Source organism: Thalassophryne amazonica, chromosome 23 (genome assembly GCF_902500255.1).
Source record: "Thalassophryne amazonica chromosome 23, fThaAma1.1, whole genome shotgun sequence".
NCBI classification, from domain to species: domain Eukaryota; kingdom Metazoa; phylum Chordata; class Actinopteri; order Batrachoidiformes; family Batrachoididae; genus Thalassophryne; species Thalassophryne amazonica.
Window position 1 is genome coordinate 5,753,630 of NC_047125.1, and position 21,209 is coordinate 5,774,838.

Sequence of the window (21,209 nt, forward strand, 5' to 3'; positions counted from 1 at the left end):
TTATATTTTCCGCTGCCTTGGGAATGCTGCTTGGTCTACTGCCACCTTGACCTGAACCCTGATAAGCAGCAGAAAATGAATGAATGAAGGCACTGACTTTAGAGCTAAAGGTATGACTGATTCTCCTGTATCCATTGTTTTTCATGTCAAATCTACTAGGGATTCTTATTAAGTTAAGGCGGATAGCTCCTTAGGCCCACTGGTACCAGTGTTTAGCACCAGATTCCATAATGTGATGTAGATTCTACTACTCTTCATGGATGGATGCCAGTCATTCCATCTTACTTCCCAACCAATGCCGGTACCCAGTTACAGATGGGTCAGTGCAGATTGAGTGTCTTGTTCACAGGACACCGATGGATAGTATGATCAGGAATCAAATCCAGGTCGACTTGTTGATAGTCCAACTCCTATCTCACTGAGCTACCTGTCCTTATCTCTGCCAGTTGGATCAATCTGGATTTTCTACCAGGAACTTTTGAACCACAGAGGCACAAACTAACGAAGCCAGAATTTTGAATTTCCCTCAACAATTTCCACAGAAGTGGAATTGTTGAAATAGAGTCAAAATGTCAAATTATTTCTCCTCCAAGTGTTCCAGTTGGCTCAGTCTTATTTGTTACCATGGAAAGTAGTCCCCAGGGCCCTAAAATAATGGTCTCAAACTTATAAATTTCTATCCATATTTCCCACAGAAGAAGGAAATGCTTACAACTGGGCCCAATCTGCAAAATGATATCAAATAAGAACTTTCATTCATTCATTTTCCTGCCACTTATCAGGGTCCGGGTCATGGTGGCAGTAGATCAAGCAGCTCAGTCTACACTTTCATGTCTTTGGCCAAGACTTCTAAATCTTTCTGAGGGATCTCAACGACTTGAGAGTGACTTGATGGCGACTTACTCCCACCTCTGCCTTGTACCCATTTACAGCTGGGTCAACTGAGATAATGCAGATGGTGTCTTGTCCAAGGAGAGATGGAAAATGTGACCGGGAATTAAACCTAGGTCTGCATATTGGTAGCGCATCTCCCTTATCCCAATAAATACAGAGTCCTGCCCAAACATAAAAAAAAAAACAAAACAGGTCAGCTTGAACTGAAATGTGTGAAAATTGAATGATGTGAAAGTGGAAGAACTAATTTTTTATAGCCAGATGTGTGAGAGTTTGGTTTTCATTTCTCATTCCTACTCTGTTTTTTCTCCATTACAGAATAATAGTTTTCTGGTATTTGAGTACTCGAGCATGACTTCCAGTTGGTTGACTTTCCTGCCAGCCGTCAGAAGAGCACAGTGGCTTTTTTTTTTCCTTTGTTCCGCTCGTTTGACTTTATAGTTGCTGTCTTGCGGCACCTCAACCGTGTCCTGTCAACCTGAGGTGTCGCGCAGTGATCCCGGCGATCTGGGGCGCTGACCCGCAGTTGACTGTTGGACAACCTGAGGCGTGACTTTTCAGCCGGTTTAAACTTGCGGTTTTCTCCGACATCAAGCTCTAGCCTCATGAAAAGAAAGAACAGTTGCCAGCATAACAGAGCCAGGTTAGAAGTCTGAAGAAGAGATGGAAACTATAACCAGGCTTGAATTCCGTTCTGTGCTGTTGGTTCACAGCCTTATAAATCAGGACAAGATCCTCAGGGACTCTCGCTGCCTGGAAGCAGCTGTGATTTAAGGTTTTGGTTTTGGGATTTTCTTTGACTTACTTGTTTTCATTTTTTACGTAGGCTCTGGATCCCGAAGAGGAACCTACGGCCAAGGTAGGCCTCCCCTAGAGGCATTATTACTGTTGATGAATTTGAGCAGAGTGTTTTAAAAATAGGACATTCTTCTTTTCTGTCCAATCCATAGTCACATTAGCAGTGTTCTTTATGGAAGCAAATCTGTGCCGTCAGAGTTTGAATTTGAATTTTTAAGGTTGAATGTTTTTTTTTGCATCAAAATCAAGAGTTGAAGTTGAATTTCTAAAGTTGAATTTGTTTAACATCAAAATATTTAGCCTCAAAAACTTCAATGTAAAAAAAAATAAAAAAAATTCAACCTTAAAAAATAGAAAAGCAGGGAGAAGCAATCGATCCCTGTCTCAATCATCCAACGTTCAGCCAATTACGGTTTGCTCCCTTGATCATGTGACACCGAGACCAAATCGAAACAAGACATGATATATTCAGCCAATCACATTTTGCTCCATTGGTCATGTGACACAGAGACCAACTCGAAAGAAGACGATGACGTAATACATTGCTGAACGTTGGATCGATTGCTTCTCCCTGCTTTGCTATTTTGGCGGTTGAATTTTTTTGAGGTTAAATTCTTTGAGGGTTTTTTTGTTTTTGTTTGTTTTAAGGGTGAACTTTTTGAGGATGAATATTTTGATGCTAAACAAACAAGCTTAGAAATTCAAATTCAAACTCTGATTTTGAAGCTGAGCTTGTTGTGAGCAGATAGGAATTTTCAGCACTGGCTCCACTTATGCAGGTCTATAACTATTTGGACAGTTTTTTTTTTTTTTCCTAATTTTGCTTCTGTACAACAATGCATTGGAATAAGTATTGAAACAAACAAGATATTCTAGTATTGTATTGACCTTTAGCTTCAATTCAAGGGGTTTAGCAAAAGTATCATATTAACAATTTAGGAATTACAGTCATTTTTATGCACAGCATCTGCGTTTTCAGAGCCCATAACTAATTGGATAAACTACACGTGAGGTTAACTTTTAATGCAAATGATCACTTTTACAGCCAGTTTTCTTTAGACAAGTCTGAAACCATTTTTTGGACATTTACATCCAGTGCTGTCCACATAGAATTTCTGACTTTGTTTTTATTTCTGTTTACATCCAATATATATTAATATAATTGATAGAAACAGATATTAAAGTTGTTGTCATCAAATTCAAGTCATGGTGGCTTCCTCCAGTTGTCTCCATCCAGCATGGTTACTCAAATTTTGAGATTTGCTTACAAGGTTTAACGTAATAAGACATCTAACGTAGACTAATATTAGCTATGCGGTTAATGTTAGGCTATGTTGGTTAGATGCGTGTTTTTTTAAGTCCGTCTGCTTTTGTCTGAATTGTACGCTTATATTGTTTATATGTTGTCTTTTGTAAATCAGCTATTTGTCCTTGGCCATCTGCCTTGACCGCAATGTACTTTCGCATGCTACTCTTACTGATATTAAGCCCCAGCTGTGGCGCTTGTTGACATCTTACATTTGTATTTTTTTCATTCTTCTTTGATTTGGCATTGAGCAGTAGACTAGAATACGTTTAGGCATAAATACTGCCCCCATCAGTTCTGGAAGAATATAATACTCCATACCTCCGGTACCAACACCAATTTACAAAAACGACTTTGGGTCTTGTAACATCACTCGTCTAAGGTGCAAACACTTTCTGGTGACTGATAACAGTTCACCAGCTATGCACTGACTTAACCACATTTTTCAGCCAACAGACCCACATGAGCATAAATAACACCTGCACCGGGAGGAAATTAGCTATGATTCTTGTGCCGGGACTTGCACCGGATCCGGAACAAGACCCACACAAACATTTGGCTGGCACAACCTGCAACTTTGGTCCAGATCAGCAGCAAAGTTTGAAGAAAACAATTTGGACATTATGAGGTCATCCAGTGCAGAATTTTACCCAGAGGTCAGAGTTGATCGGCTGGTTAACGTCGTCTTGTTTGGATAGTTTTCCAGACTGGATGCATTATTGACTCTGTGTGTTTGTCTTCCAGGGCAGTCAATCAAAATGTTCATCCGAGGACGACCAATAACTATGTACATCCCCTCTAACATCCAGAACTATGAGGACCTAAAGATGGAACCGCCCTCAGAGAGACTAGAGTTGGACTGGGTGTATCCTTACAAACTGTCAGAACAGTTTCCTTCAGTTCATTGTTGATTTAATTGTATCCAATTTAAACCTCATAGTCTATATCGGAAAATAGTGTGTGCCTGAAATGGCCCATAATCAGTGACAGCGGTTATTGATCAATCCATTTTCCACCTCTTATCTGGGTTTGGTTGTAGTGAGCCTCAGAAATGTTCTCAGGCCAGATGGCATAAAGTCCAGCATGTTCCATGCCAACATTAAAATCTCCTCTCATTTTGAATCTGGCAGAACACCTTCAAATGGAGTATTCCTTGGATAATATGCCAAAGCAAAAAGAGAACCAGATCTACTCTGAGTTCCTTGTGAATCTTAGATCAGCCATCCCTCAACATAATCTGTGAAGGAAACTCATTTCAGCCACTTGTGTCTGTGATGTCATTCTTTTAATACTCCGAGTTCACTTCAGTATCTCTGCTGGAATGTCTTCCATTCCCAGTATCATGTTATGGTTGTACATCTTGACTGGTTTGTTGACCTGCAGAAGAAGTGAGTGAGGTTCACCCTATGTCTCCATCATTCCTGTTCAAGGGTTCCACCATCTGATAGTGCTCACAGTCATCAGTCTTTCCTGGAATTATGATGTCAACAGCAATTAACGACTCTGTCTTGATGGCATCACCAAGCTCCACCCTCACCAATAACCTCACCTTTGCCCACATCCATGGCCAAGATCTTCACCAGGAAAAGCACCAACGTCATGTCATGAGTGCACCTCGTAACATAACCGTTTGCACAGTGAAGACTCTAAACTCAGTCCAATCAGGTTCCATGTTACAGCATACCCTGAAATGCAAAAAGTTCGCTGGAGTTAAAAGTTGAACATTTTATAGTTAATTTGGATGAAGTTGGTATTCCCAAGAGAGTATAAATGTACTGATTTTTGGGCTTTTCCAACAACCTTCTCTGCTTCCTGTTCCAGTTCACCACCAGGTAGTGATCGGTTTTTGTTTCAGAGGTGGGACGAAGTCACCATCAAGTCACTCTCAAGTCATGAATCGGCAAGTCCCAAGTCAAGTCTCAAGTCAAAATGACCACCAATTGTTTGCAAGCTGACTTGGGACTTGCAGATTGATGACTTGACAGTGACTTGACAGAGACTTCATCCCACCTCCATCTTGTTTTCAATCCAAAACATATGATGGTGGATCTGGCAGAGGGTTATGTAGACCTTCACACCCATCTGATGTCAAACCTCGGACAACAAAAGGCTTTATTTAACGTGAAAAGGTTGACATTTCTACTGACTCACAAAAGACCAGATTATACAAGAACATTTGGAGTTGCGTGATCTTTTTCTTTTCTTTTTGCAGACTTGAATGTTATCGCCTTGACTCAGTACGACTAGCTATGGTTACCGAGGACGAGATTGCCGTGCCAACCTGTACTTCCTGCCAACGGGTGAAGCAGTGTACTTCATTGCCTGTGTTGTTGTGCTTTACCACATCAGTAATTGCACCCAGCGACACTATCGCAAACACACCGACTGCGTCCGCTGGTAAGCGGGTTATGAATGTACCGGAATTTGTAACAGGTGCTTCCACAGATCAGTTTAATTGGAACTTAGTTTGGTTGCTTCCTCAATTTTATAGCTTCATGGTGGAGTGGGACACAAAATAATTATCTTAAAAAGATAATGTTTTGGCTACTGTTTGCCAGAGGTGGAACAATGTCATCATCAAGTCACTCTCAAGTCATGAATCTGCAAGTCCCAAGTCAAGTCTCAAGTCATAATGACCACCAATTGTTTGCAAGCTGACTTGAGACTTGACTTGGGACTTGCAGATTTATGACTTGACAGTGACTTCGTCCCACCTCTGCTGTTTGCTACAAGGTACATGAGCGACTCAGGCCTAGGTTTTATCAGTTTTCTTGGAACAAAGTATTTTCTCTTCCACTTCACCATAAAACTATTAAACTGTGAATGTGTTTTGGTTTATATGTGGCTCGGCGATAGACTCGTGTACCCCACCTGCTGCCTTATGTCTACTAGGATAGGCTCCAACCCGTGACCCTTGATGGAAAAAAAAAATAGATGTAAAAGTGATTATTTACATGCCTGATGAAGAGTACTCATAAATTAGATTATTTTGGCTTTGACATTTACAATAAATGTAATTAATTTATATCACATTGCAAAGATTTGTATTCATTATTTATTTAAAATAAACCTAACTGATATATTGGTTGGCCAATAATATCAGCTGATGTGAGTTTTCACAAACATCGATATTGGTGGTGTTTTTGCAGATATGAAAACCTTTTTTAACCAAAAAAAAAAACAACAATGTAGAAAAGCAGTGCCTATTGGTAATAGTGTCATTACATACTTTGCCCAGCAGAGGACACTCTAATGCAATGCTGTTAAGCATGGCTGGGACCCCATTACCCCTTGGTCACATTAACTATACAAGACAGAGGCATAGCATCTAGCTGCCATTAATTTTCAGAGTGGCCATTTTATAGCAATGAGATAACTGGTTGCTGTGCCGCCAGCCAGTTAGGCAGGGTCAAAATAGACTACGTATGCTGATCGATGTGACTTGTAGTTATTTATAATAAGCTGATCTTTAAACTGAAAAATATTAAAGCCTCAGTTACGTTTCTTTGTCATAAGGGTTTGATAATGGGATGTTAGGAATCATTGTCATTTTTATCGATATATCAGCAGATATATATGTGTTACTCTTGAACATCAGCATCTTATTGGCCTCCAAATAATCAATATTGGGTGGGCTCTAGTTTAAATGGCATAATTTTAGAAATTTTAATATAAAGTAGGCTGTTTTTTTCTTTTTTCTCTTTTTTTTATGACATAAAAGTCTAAATTGGTTCCATGGGTGCTGAAATGTCTTATGCCACTATAGATCCAAAATTTAAGATTTGTTTTTGGTCACTCGTGAATAAACATTGACATGCAGTCAAACATGCATTTGATGCATGTTCTGTCACTGCCAAAATCAACCAACCACGTTTCGCTTTAGGCCCGACCCCTGAATGTGTGTGTGTCAGTACCCCTTAGGGTGGCAATCTTACCACCCAGAATTAATTAAATATGGATGACAAAATTCTCAATAAATTTTTACACAGCATTTCTAAACATCCAGGTTTTATTTTGGATGCTTACATTATTTTACTTTCCACACAGAAGCAAATTATTTAACAAAAACTAATAACTACCAGGATCAAAATTAATAGCGCCAATAAGAACTGATCTTTTTGTTGAGCCAAAGCACAAACCATCATTTGTGCAATGATGTGCTTTAACTTTGTAATGCTTAAAGCTTGTAAAATCAAAGTAAAACTGAGGGTTATCTCCAGTGTACACACAGTATAAAAACGTCAGTGAGGGTTTGAGTTGCCACTTGAGGAAGCATTAATAGAAAAAAAGTTAGACTGTGATAAAGAATTGTTGATGCACACAAAGCAGGAGAAAGAGTTCATCCACGGTGTTTCCAAGGGTCAAGAACTGGAGTGAGAAGTGTCATCAAGAAATCAAAGAGAACCCCATAAGTACAGAACAAGCCTGGCAGAGATAGGAAAGCCAAGATCTCAAAGACTCTGGAAAGAAAACTAGTGAGAGATGTGACTAAAACTGGAGAAACACTGCCAGACACTAGTGAATGACTGTGTCAAGGCAGGATTTGTAGTCTTGAAGACAATCACTTGATTGCTGGACAGGAATGGACTGTGAAGTTGTAGACCAGAAAAACTCCACTTCTCCAGAAGAGATGCCTACAGTACAATCGAGACTGAAGTATGGTATGGACAGCTTGGAGAACGATTATGCAAACTGGAAGCCTGTTCTTTGGTCAAATGAGACAAAACTAAAGCTTTTGGCCATCGAGACTTTACTTATGTTTGGAGAAACAAGGGAGAGACGTATAATCCAAAGAACACTGTCTCCACAGTGAAACGCAGCAGTGGGAGTGGTTAATGCTGTATGGATGCTTCAGTGCGTCTGGAACTGGGAATCTTCTCAAAGTGGAAGGAATTGTTCAGAAAGAAGGATCTGAAGATTTTGAAAGAAAACCTCAAGCAATCTGGGTCTGGGTCATCGCTTTATCTTCCAACATAGTAACAACTCAACACATACATCGCTCCAGGTGAAGACTACCTCCAGAAGACCAAATTGAAAATTATTGACTGACCAGCACAAAGCCTTGACTTGAATCCCATTGAAAATCTGCAGAGTGCACTGAAGACCAAGGTCCATGCCAGAAGACCATCAAATCTGGAGGAGCTTGAGAGGTTTGCCAAAGAATGAGTTGGGATTCTTCAGGAGATGTGTCTGGGACTTGTTGAAAGCTACAACAATTGACTGTAGGGTGTTTAACAAAATGGACACCCAACTGACCTTTCATTCATTCAATTCCTAAACCCACTTATTCCAGTTAAAGGTCCACAAGGTGCTGGAGTCCATCCCAACGGCTATTCAGTCATCAACACTGGCAAGATTTTGCAGTATTCTAAGATGGAAACTCTCTATGGGAATTAAGATTTCTAGGAATTAATAGGAATAAACTAGAAATTTGAAGTCATTTATACAAAATACTGACTATAAAGAAACAAACGAGAGTGGCACAAGCAGAGTGGACCTTTTCTGAGACATATTCCTGTATAACATTTTGTTTTATCATTCTATCATTATTTATCATAGAAATTCTACTGAATTTGCTTTAAATCTTGTTTTAACTGAGCTTATGCTGCATGATTTGTTTTCCCAACTGCATTTATACACTAACCTGCAATTTGCAGGTTTTCAGTGTATTCATGTTAATTCTTAGAGATTCCTGTTGATTTCTATGAAAGTTTCCAAATTTGAAAATTCATGGAATTTTGCAACCCTATTTGTCTTATTTTAAACAATTTGTTAATGAAATTTTGTGACATTTATAGGTGCTTCTGTACTTTCAAAGTACATGACCATGAAGGTAGTTTAGCCATTTTACAGGAGTGCGCTCCATCATTAGGACATGAACCCAAACATGTGGTTTATCATAACCATATTGCGGTATTATTGTTGTTCTTGCAGTCTTACCCTCCATCCTGACAAAGTGCGAGTGGCATCTGGACAAATGGCAGGTGTGACAAAGATGCAAGGTGACGATGGCTCTGATCCTCTTCAGGACTAATTGTGCTATTGAAGGGGAAAATTTTTTTAAGTTGTTTTTAAATGTCATATTTTGTATTTATTTATTTATACAGACCGTATGCATGCCAGCTTCCATGCAGTTTTTCTGATTTGGCTAGAGCCCGACCGATATGGATTTTTGGGGTGGCCGATATGATACAGACCATTATTGGTGTAAAAAAAAAAAAAAATGATACCAATATATCTACCGATTCATACGTAAAATGGCGATGATTCCAAACAATGTGTTATCAAACCCTTATGACAAAGAAATATATTTGAGGCTTAATATTTTACAGTATAAACATGAACTTTATTGTAAATAACTATAAATATAACTAACAAGCAACTAATTTATGTCACACTGTATTGCATCGCTCAGAATTTGCATAAAATAGACTTGGCTATAAACTTTGAATTGTCTGTAGGTGTATGGCAGTTGTGAATGTGCTTGTTTGTCTATACGTGGCCCTGCAACAGACCGGCATCCTGTTCAGAGTGAACCATGCTTCACGCCCTATGACTGCTGGGATAGGCTCCAGCCCCCCCATGACCCGATGTTGGATTGGTGGTGAAGTGGTGAAGATGAGTGTGTGTGTGTGTGGGATTTGGATAATTTGGCCCTGCCTAGCTGGCTTCCATAGCCACCACTTGACTTTGTGTCGCAGCCAAATGCCACTTTGATTGAAAATGAATAGCAGCTGGTCACTTTGCCTCTGTCTCTTGCAGCTAATGTGACCAAGGGGCGATGCAGGTCCCAGCCGTGCTTGACCAGGTTGTAAAACAATGACGTAGACAAACTACATATTGACACCATTTCCAACTGCCGCAGTGGTGTTTTTTTTCTTTCATCATTTATTTGGTAAAATAAAAGTTTCATATTGGTAAAAACTAATGTGCTACCAATATGTTTGTGAAAGGCTCATATTTGTCGATATTACCGATCAACCAATATATCATTCGGGCTCTAATTCTGGCTATTTTAGATTAACATTTTATATTGATATACATATAAACTATTGTAAAGGTGAGCAAAATGTCAGTGCTAATAGAAAATGTTGTTCACAGAACCCCCATATAAGTGTTTCTGTTGACAAATGTGTGGGTGTTTGTGTGTGCACGTCAACCCCTGCAGTCATGTGTCCACATATGGGACTCCCACACCCTCGTCACGCTGCAGCAGATCGGCTTGGGGACGTTTCAGAAGGGCGTGGATCAGTTGCGTTCTCCTTCGCTGTAAGTGTGCACATTGTTCCAGGATAAAAGATATTTAATTCCCATGTATTATTGTGATACATTTATATCTGTGATTGATTGATGTTTTCAGGACTCTGGAGCTTTTTTGTGTGTGATTGATGACTCTAATGAACACATGTTGTCGGTATGGGACTGCACCAAGGGGACCAAACATGCAGAGGTCAAAGGTAAAGTGTTGGTTAATTAAAATAAATAAATAAAAATTGTAGGAAGGTGTACACATCCAACTAGTGTTGGGACCATTTGCAGGGTTATGCATATTTTGTGTGACTTTCTGAAGCAATAAATTCCCTATTAACTAAAAACTGATTTTGTGCAGCAGATAACCAAAGCAATCCTTCAAATACAAGCACCAAAGGTGGTCAATGAAGTATGACACAGGTGTCAAAATTTTAAAATGCTCCAGTCATATTGTATATTGAATCACATTAATTGTCTGATCATAAAGATTCCACAAAGATATAGTTGGACTATCTATGACTGAATTCTTTGGAGTTATAGGGTAAAAACAGCAAAAATGGCGACAAAGGTCAGTTTCAGTTGTACATGGGTCAAAGTTGCTCCAGTTTTGGTAAAAGTGGTGCAAATTATGGTTGAGCTAATAGGAATAATAAATGGAATAGTTTTGACCATGTTGAATGTTTGGTGTCCCAAAGTAAAGGTCAAACTATGTTGACTTCCATTGGATTCTATAGCATATGATATGTTGCTCTGATGTTACCTTGACACATGGTGCAAACTATTCCTTTTAAAACCCTATTAACTCAACCAATGATTTTCAACAATTTTTACCAAAAGTGGTGCAACTTTAATTTTTGACCCCTGTACAAACTTTTTTTTCATCTTTATGATCATACAATCTTCACTGACCCCTACCTGGCCACCTATTGAAAATTCAAGTGCGCAGTCAGCTTGTTCAAAAGAGGAATGTTTCAGGAGTATTTGTGCAGAATTTGGTGCTTGTATCACCATTTGAATGAATTTGTGTGTTGATCCTGACCTGAAATCTTTCTGTATTGAGTTGGGGTGTTCTGTCTTTGTTGTCATTGTAAGCTGGCTTCTTTCAACAGTCAAATGGATTTTTTTTTTTTTTTTTTTTTTTTTTTTGGCAGCACATTAAATTGCACATGAATGTGTTAATGTGATCTGTTTGTGGACTGATTGTGGATTATTTGCACAGGGCTCACTCTACTGTATTCTCGCCCAATGGGCATTAGGATAGGTTCCTGTACAAATAACTACAAATGAAAGGCATTAGTGGGCTGATGCATACCTTGTGCGCTACAAACCACAATGTAGGTGCAAATAATCACTCAAATAGTTGGGGTGAAATACGTTGGGGAACTTGTGTACCCCATGGCCGCCATGAAGACACAACTGGAACACAGAACACGAGATGGCTACTGGGCTCTGGTGAAAAAAGAAATCGAAGAATGGCAGATCATACAGAGGAGGTGATGGCTTGTAACCCAACGGCTCTGAATGTAGATGAAGGCTGCAGTAGATCCTCAGACCTCAACTGTCTCGAATTTCCAAGCCGTCGGATCTGTTGGACAGTGTGTTTTTTGGTGTGCAATGGCATTCCATGAATATGGATATTTGGGGAGTAAACCATTTATGACACCGATATATCTGTGGATATATACCAAAAAATTGGCAATGATTCTCAACATTTCTTTATCAAACTTGTGACAAAGAAAATGTAATTGAGGCTTGATGTTTTACTAAATATTGACTTCATTATGAATAAATGTAAACAACCAACCAACGTACATCATGCGGCCTTCACACGGATTAGCAGTCGCCATGCCACATCACTCAGCATTTATATAGAATAGACTTCTCATCTATTTTGACCCCATCTAGATGATGCCATAGCGACCACTTGTCTCTTATCGTTGTGAAACGCTCACCCTGACTGAAACATGAATGGGAGTTGGCCACTTTCAATCTGTCTCTTGTAGCTAATGTGACCAAGGGTGATGGGGTCCCAGCCCTGTTTAACTTAACAAAATTGTAACCAGTGCCACCCTCTGCTGGGCAAACTGTGTAATAACACCATGTTCCGAACTGTCAGTGTTTTTTTTCTGCATTGTTTATATGGTAAAATAACAGTTTTCATATCTGCAAAAATACCGCCAATACCATATGTTTTGTGAAAGGCTCATTTCGGCCCAATATCTGCAAACCAATATATCGGTCAGGCTCTAATAGTTATGTTCTTGTGTTACTTGCAACTTTACAGCTTTGTTTGATAAGAAAAGATGTGTATGTGAAACAGAGAGAGAGAGAGAGAGATGTTGCCCCACTAGAAACATCAGCAAACATGTTTTTTGTTTTTTTGTTTTGTTTTGTTTTGTGCTTGGAACAGTTTTAAAGGAAATCCTTCAGAATAAAGTACAGTTTGGCAGCACGGTGTTAACGGTTCAGTCTGTAAACACACAAAGGATGAGAGAGATGTCTCTGCTTTTCTGGGCTTTCATCCCAAAGCTCCTCAACTTCCCTGAGAGCAATTCCAATGCAGTTGTCATGGCAGCCATGTAAATATTTTATAGAGTGAATTAGTCCTGCTGCCGTGCAGGAGTGGGAACAGACGTGGCCTCTTAAGCGCATGTATCACCGCAAGTCGGGATTTTACCGCATTGCACACGAAGCAACGTTTTGTGGTGGAGTGGATCGGGGTTTGGAAGTTGGCTCGGTTCTGGACGGACCCACACTGTGTAAACATACAACTTCATCCAAGATGAACAACATAATTATGCCCCCTCCCTTCTTCCTCATAGTGGAACAGTCCATATGCTCGGCCGTGAATGGATGTGTTTGTGTCGTACTGTTGCTGACCTTTCTGTATATGCATGTTTATACTTTTCAGTTCATAAAGTTCATATTTTTCCATGTCATGCACATTTGGTGGTCATGTTGCAAACGTATCCCTTCATATGACAATAAGGCAGGACTTTCAAATAATTAAGAAAAAAACATTATATGGTTTTGGTTCATTGTTTGAGACACAAGTTGAGGTTTCAATATGTGTGGTGAATGTTTGATTGGCGCATGAGTCTGAAGCCAATTTTGATGTATGGTGGCCATCCTAGGGTGGCAGCTCTAGCAAGTAGTGCTCAATACAAAATTACATAGTGATGCACATTTAAAAATGCTCTAATCATATGGAAAAATATACCACATTATTTGTCTGATTGTAGAGATTCCAAAAAGGTATATTTTGGATTATCTATGACTGAACGTTATGGAGTTATGAGGTCAAAACTGCAAAAAAGTGGAAAATGTTGATTTTAATTTAAATGTGGGTCACAAGTAAAAGTTGGTCCAGTTTTGTTAAAAAGCAATGTGCATTATTTGTTGGGCTTATAGGATTAATAAATGGAGTTGTTCTGACTGTGTTGAAGGGTTGGCCTCCAAAGTAATTGTCAAACAGGGTTGGCATCCATTGGATCCCATTTGGACATATGACATGTTACCCTGTAACATGATAAATAAGCATGATATACAATGCAAACTATTCCTTTTTGCAACACTATTAGCTCAACCAATAATTTGCTTTGTTTTTAACCAAAATTGGGGCAAATTTAAATTTTGACCCCCTATTTTTGCAGTTTTTACCCCATAAATCCACAACATTGAGTTGTAGATGGTCCAGACTATACCTTTTTGGAATTTCTGTGATCAGACAAATAGTAAGTCCCTTCGGCTGCTCCCTTGTTTTCACTCGGGGTCGCCACAGCAAATCCAAGGTGGATCTGCATGTTGATTTGGCACAAGTTTTACGCGGATGCCCTTCCTGACGCAACTCCACAATACATGGAGAAATGTGGCAGGGGTGGGATTTGAACCGGGAACCTTCTGCACTGAAACAAGTGGACTAACCACTTGGCCACCACCCCTGCCTCTGTGATCAGACAAATAATGTGGTATATTGCGAATATAACTACAGCATTTTTAAATGTTGACCCATGTGTAATCCTTCATTTACCTCTACCTGGTGACAGCTGCCACCTTTGGATGGCCACCATTTGTGTAAGCCAAGCTGTCCTGAGGCTGTATTGTAAGTGTGTGGTACTCTTAAGTAGTACCAAAAACCTGCTTGGCCCATGAGTTGATTAAGTGCATATAATGCTGTACATGTTTGTTTCAGAGTACGAATGAGGCCGTATTTGCCGTGGAGTTCAACCCCAGTGACAGCACCAACATCATCACATGTGGAAAATCTCATGTCTACTTCTGGACGCTTAGTGCTGGACAGTTCACCAAGAAACAAGGCATCTTTGGAGTAAGACGCCTTTGGCTTCATTCTGTCAAGAGTTTGTTCTATTATTATCATTATTTATTGCTATTAGTACCACCACCAAGTAAGTCTTTACCTGCATGGAATGGATGGTTTTTTTTTGTTTGGTAGCAGGATTCCGCAGAAGGTTCTTAGTTGATCTCAGTGAAACCACCTTGGTGATCGCCAGTCTAGATCCAGGGCCATAGGGTGGATGCTTTGACCCACAGCACTAGCACATGGCCCCCAGCATGACCTTGTGGATATCTTTACTATTTGAGGTCTACATTTAACAAATAGTCTAGTCTTCCATGATAAATGTTCGGCTGGTTTTGTAGAAACACTTCTGTTTTGATCCACTGTATAGTATTATAAACGACATTATCTGTTTCCTATATGTAATAAGTCATCTATGATTCTTCTGGATTATTATTATCATTATTACATCCGGCAAGGACGTAATAAAATCATTGGCATTTATTTATTTATTTGTCTTATTTATTTTACATCAAAGTACTGCATGGATTTGATGAAATTTTCACCACAGATAGATATCAGGCCATGGAAGAACCCATAAAATTTTGGAGGGGATCTGGATCTGGATCCGCATTCTGTATCAAGATTTCACTTCATATAAGCGTTGAAGGATTACCTCAAAACTACTTCATGGATTTTCACCAAATTTGCACCACAGAAGACTCCAGTGAATTTTGGAGGTGATCCGGGTCCAGATTCTGGATCAGCATTTCAATTTGCATGCTTCACTTTGTAGGTTTTTGGGAATTACGTCAAACCTACTTAACGGATTTCCACCAGATTTTCACCACACATTGGAGTTTGGCCCTGGAAGACTTCATTAAATTTCGGAGGTGATCTGGATCCAGATTCTGTATCAGGATTTCACTTTGTATACTTTTAAGGATTATGTCAAAACTACTTTACGAATACACCATCACGATGTAAAACCAAGATCAGGAAGACACTGTTTTGTTTCAGCTTGTGAATGAAATATCACATTGCAACATCTTGATCAGTCGGACCGTTCTGGATCAGTGTACAATTATTGCTTTTGTCGTGGAATCCATATCCAGGTAAAGTCCGGGTCATGATGTGAATCACATATTTGTTATTTTGAGTCCTTGTCACTCTTGGTGGACATCAGAAATCTCAGATTGCTCTCATTTCTTCCATGCAGTAGTTGACTTTTTGCAGCATCACAATACTGATTTAAAAAATGACACAGTTTGATACAGGCCACACGATAGAGTTATCACAATATGTGACTTATTGCTCCATCCCTATAATGCACCCAAAGTTTAAAGGTTTCTGCTGGAAACTGATGATGTGTTTTCTGTTTTGTTTGTTTTGTTTTGTTTTTTTTCTGGCAGAAATACAAGAAGCCAAAGTTCATTCAGTGCTTTGTCTTCAGTCTGACTGGAGACGTTCTGACCGGAGACTCTGAAGGAAACATCCTGACGTGGGGAAAATCAGCTGCAGATGTCAAAACCCTTGGTAAAGGGGCCAAAGGTGAGCAACCACTCCTTGTGATGGAGAGCTTGTGTGGTAGCTGTAGACATGTAGGGGTCAATGAAGGACTAAACAGGGTTCAAAATTTAAAAATGCTCCAGTCATATTGAAAAGTGCACCATATTATTTGTCTCATCATAAATATTCCAAAAAGGTATAGTTTGGGCTATTTGACTGAATGTTATGGGACAAAAATGGCAAAAAATAAATAGTGAAGGCTTGTACAGGGGTTAAATGTTAAAAAAAAAAAAGTGATGCAGATCATTGGTTTAACTAATAGGATGAATAAATGGAATAGTTTTGACTTTGTTGAATGTTTGGTCTCCAAAGTAATGTTAAACAAGGTCAACGTCCATTAGATTCTATGAGATAATCTATGTGACCCCGTAAAGTGATAACGAAGCATGACAGATGGTGAAACTGATTCCTTTTTAAAACGATGAGCTCAACCCATAATTTGCATCATCTTTTCTTTTTTTCCCCCAAATTGAAGTAACTTAAGGATTGACTCCTGTAACAATGGAAATTGACCTTTGTCACAATTTTACAGTTTTTGACCCATACCTCTATAACATTCAGACACAGATGGTCCAAACTATACCTTTTTGGAATCCCTATGAAAAGAAATAATGCAGTATACGATTCAGGAGATTGGACCTCTGTGTAATCCTTTATTGAACCTGGCTACAGTTGCCACCCTGGAATGACCATCGTACATTTTGTGTAGGACATGGTATATACTGATGTTGGTTTATAAATGGTGTTTAGTCCCCTAAAGTGACACCAAATATTTGCTTGGTCCATGGAGTACAGACCAGATGGACCTTCCCTGAAGGTAATCTCAAACCCCTCCCATGGTCCTCATCTAATTGCTGCAGTCAACAGATCTTCTCCAACATCACAAACTACCCTGTGCAATTGCAAAATCAATGATTTTGGGAGTCATCAACCAACTTCTTTAATCCTGCAAATAGCATCCACCACCTTTTCTCCTGCTGCCCACTGGAATGGGTTCAATTGATGAGCATTGAATGCATAATTATCTTAAATGCATGATGTCATGATTCATCTCCCCTTGGTTCTTCTTCTGATGAATCTTGTGAAGCTTGTTGAGTCAAAGTACGGTTTCCTTGGACACATGGATTACTTGATTGATTCTTCATACCAATGAAGGTTGATTCTTCATACCAATGGACAAATCCCTCGAGTGTTGCTGATGGGTGGCACTATGACTACTCTGAGACCAGCTGGTATGTCTCACCCCTTCATCTCCAAGGGAGTGAGACTCTATGACTCCCTCTGAACAGGATGCTAGGCTGATACATGTGATATGATATGATCAGGTTACATGGTGCTCATGGTAGATGGAACTTCTCCCAGAAATTGTGCTCTAATCTGTAATCCAGGTGACCGCTTCTGGGTGTAAGGATACACTGAAGGAGACTCTTGTATCATTTAACGTCAAACCCACGGACTTTTACTCTGTTGCACATAATTGGAATTCTTGACACCTAGGGACTTGTGAAGCCTCCAACACCTTCAGTAGTCAATGACTGGATGAAGAGTGACATGTGCAAAGCAATAATCCAGAGAATTACCTGTAGATTGGGAAGAATTGGTTAATGTGTGTTTGTGGTGTAGATTGTCAGCTTTAATTATGTATAGTAGGTAGCTCGGTAGATAGGGAGCTGACCGGCCAATATGTAGACCTACATTTATGACTCAGTAGGCTTCACAAGATTCATCAGAAGAAGAACCAAGGGGATATGATCCTGGAAGCTGAGGAATATGTTGTTACCAGGACTAAACTGAACTTTCTGAATAGCTTTGGCTTCCCCTCCAATAGATTCTGCTACTCTCTGGGACAGATCGAGATGTAACGAAAGTTTGCCCCTTAAAAATTTTTAACATTTACTGTATTATTCTTTGCATTTTAACACAGAGACCTTCCAGATCATGCGTCAAACCAGGGCCCATGAAGGCAGCGTGTTTACCCTGTGCACCCTACAGGGTGGTGGTCTGCTCGCGGCGGAGGGAAAGACCACAAGATCATTCGCTGGAGCGCCGACCTGGCACCCGAGAGAGAGTGTGAGGTGAACTAGTGTGAGGTGAACTACAGCTGTATGTGTGGGCTCGGCCTGAGGTACTTCCGGATAACCAAGAGAATTTTTAAGGCAGTATAATTTTATGCTGCTATAGACGTAGACTGCTGGGGGTTCCCATGATGCACTGTTTCTTTCTCTTCTTTGCTCTGTATGCACCACTCTGCATTTAATCATTAGTGATTGATCTCTGCTCCCCTCCACAGCATGTCTTTTCCTGGTTCTCTCCCTCAGCCCCAACCCAGTCCCAGCAGAAGACTGCCCCTCCCTGAGCCTGGTTCTGCTGGAGGTTTCTTCCTGTTAAAGGGAGTTTTTCCTTCCCACTGTAGCCACGTGCTTGCTCACAGGGGGTCGTTTTGACGTTTGGGGTTTTACATAATTACTTGTATGGCCTGCCTTACACTATAAAGGCCTTGGGGCAAGTGTTTGTTGTGATTTGGCGCTATATAAAAAATGTTTGATGATGATTAATGTGTGTTTTTGTTTATTTTCTCAGATTCCAGAAAAGTATGGGCGGTTCGTACTATTGCAGATGTGGACGGGGAGGAAGAACTGTAGTCGGTACAACTCGAAACGCCTCCTTAGAGGCACCTTGTCAGATGGATTGTGGCCATAGTGCAAGTAGGCAAATGAACTAGTGTTATGTGCTATCGGTCTATACGTCTTTAGCCGTGTCTCGCTCTGCTTTGCTCTTTACGTGGGGTCCATAAGTTTATGAACAATGCCCTATACTCCTCTGCTTGGTGTACAATAAGGTCATAATATTGGACACTGACTCATCCCACTCTGCTTATCACACGACATATACTCAGGTCAATAAGCATTTGGACAGTGTGTCCGTATATAGCCACATCTGCCTTTTATGTATAAGATGAATACTTTCAATTGCAGACCAGTACGTGTTTTTGTATTAATTTAATTGATTTTATTTGACTTGAATGTAGACATTTGGTGCTTGTCGTTACTTAATGTCAAAGTCTGGGTTGGTTGAGCTCTTATTGAGTTCTAATTCCTGTTGGTATGACAGTCTGCTCTAATGTGTTCTGATGGTTTAATTGGATAATGTACAATGTAGCTAAGTGTAGTTTGTTTTTCACGATAAGAAGCAGAGGAACAAAAAGACTTTGTAATTTCACCATGTATGTATGTGTAGGGTCACGTGGATGAGATGTGGGGTTTTGGCGACGCACCCGTCTAAGAACGTCTTCCTCACCTGTGCTCATGACAGACAGGTGTGTCTATGGAATGCTGAGGACCACAAACTGGACTGGAGCACCACATTGGAGGTCAGACAGTCTTCAAGAAGTTTGTAAAATAATTTCTGTGCAGACATACATGTGGTTAAGTGTGTGTTTGTTTGTTTGTGCGTGTGGCAGGAGTACGGCCTGTGCGCTGATTTCTGTCCAAGTGGATCAGTGGTGTCAGTCGGCCTCAGCACAGGAAGGTAATGCTGCCCCAATCAATCAATCCCATCAGTCATTTTTTTTTCATTCATGTTGATGGAGTCAAAGATCTGATGGTTTCCCTCACAAATCAGGTTTGATTTACTCAAATAAGTTTATTAGTAACATGATTTGCCACAATGGGTGTATACTGGTACCACGTTCGCCTTCCAGTCTGATGGACCTGGGTTCCAAGCCCGCCTCTGCTGACATCTATTGGAAGGGCATCTAGTGTAAAACATGTGCCAAATCATCGAGCACTTATGAATAATTTGGTTGATTCTGGTGATGGGACCAGCCAAAAGCAACCGTAGTCAAATTACTTGTCTTGTAGTATTAAAGAAAAATATAGTTCTACAAGAGCAATCTGAGATTTCTGACGTCCACCAAGAGTTGACAAAGACTTTACCTGGATCTGGATTCCACAACCCAGTGCAGTAATTGCACACTGATCCAGAACGGACCGACTGATCAAGATGTTGCAATCTAATATTTAATTCACAAGCTGAAACAAAATAGCATCTTCTTGATCTTGGTTTTACATCGTCATGTTGTATCTGTGAAGTAGTTTTTGATGTAATCCCTAAAAATATACAAAGTGAAATCCTGAACCCAGATCCGGATCCAGATCAGCTCCAAAATTTAATGGAATCTTCCAAGGCCTAACAACAATTTGTGGTGAAAATTTTGTGAAAATCTGTTAAGTAGTTTTGACGTAATCCTTCACGGCCTATATGAAGTGAGATCTTGAACCGGATCTGGATCACCTCCAAAACTGAACGGAGTCTTCCATGTCCTAATTTCTATCTCTGATGCAAATTTGGTGAGAATCCGTGAAGTAGTTTTGACATAATCCTGCTAACAGATAGACAGACAAATAAATAAATGTCAATGAGTTTATTACGTCCTTGATGGATGTAAAATATTATCCTGGTTTATTTGTTTTTGCACTCAAATATGATTATTTTCAGAACAGATTGGAGTCTTTATACAAGTTTTAGGAAAATGACATGAGTAGTTTAGTAGTAGTAGGAAAGTGACTATTATTATTTATTTTTAAACTTCTTAGTGGCAACATAATGTAGTTGAAATAAAACTATATGTATGTTCTTATTGTGAAGACTCTGCTTTAATTCATCAAAAAAATCTCACATTAACATTTAGGAATTGCGAGCCATTTGTATACACAATCCCTCTGTTCTCAGAGCCCATATGTAATTGGACGAATGAAAGGAACATTTTTAATACAACTATGGGGTTTTTTAAATCCAAGTTTCTTTAGACAAGTCAGGGGAAGGATACAAAAACATTTTCAAGTCACTGAATATGTATTAGACTTCATTTCCATCAGTTATGAAGAAATATAAACGGTAAATCAGTCTGGAGTAGGAGGTTCTGAAAAAAGTCAAGTAGACAACTAGTGAGGGAACACTTTGGGATCCCCCAGTCAAAGGTGGTTAATGTGACCCGGTAAAAAGGAAGTTTGGGGTCCCTTACTGGAGCTGTTGCCCGTGCGACCTGATCCCGGATAAACGTTTGAAGATGAGTGAGTACAACGTGACACAGAA

The 21,209-nt window shown here is 39.7% G+C and overlaps 2 protein-coding genes across 2 annotated transcripts in view; both read left to right on the top strand.

Moving 5' to 3' along the window:
- The window catches only part of LOC117504818, a 3,434,143-nt gene that overhangs the window by 3,278,249 nt on the left and 134,685 nt on the right, over nucleotides 1-21,209 (top strand). The gene's annotated exons all lie outside the window — the stretch shown is intronic.
- Nucleotides 1-21,209, top strand: part of eml3 (EMAP like 3) — an 85,200-nt gene that overhangs the window by 58,209 nt on the left and 5,782 nt on the right. Inside the window, 19 exon segments of the mRNA XM_034164408.1 lie at nucleotides 1,721-1,753; nucleotides 3,743-3,863; nucleotides 5,246-5,395; nucleotides 8,933-9,006; nucleotides 10,153-10,239; nucleotides 10,242-10,267; nucleotides 10,359-10,452; nucleotides 14,440-14,576; nucleotides 15,959-16,097; nucleotides 18,040-18,120; nucleotides 18,123-18,190; nucleotides 18,696-18,711; nucleotides 18,714-18,754; nucleotides 18,757-18,775; nucleotides 18,778-18,801; nucleotides 18,804-18,820; nucleotides 19,353-19,376; nucleotides 19,378-19,485; nucleotides 19,576-19,643. Coding sequence (XP_034020299.1) covers nucleotides 1,721-1,753; nucleotides 3,743-3,863; nucleotides 5,246-5,395; nucleotides 8,933-9,006; nucleotides 10,153-10,239; nucleotides 10,242-10,267; nucleotides 10,359-10,452; nucleotides 14,440-14,576; nucleotides 15,959-16,097; nucleotides 18,040-18,120; nucleotides 18,123-18,190; nucleotides 18,696-18,711; nucleotides 18,714-18,754; nucleotides 18,757-18,775; nucleotides 18,778-18,801; nucleotides 18,804-18,820; nucleotides 19,353-19,376; nucleotides 19,378-19,485; nucleotides 19,576-19,643 — 1,327 coding nt within the window.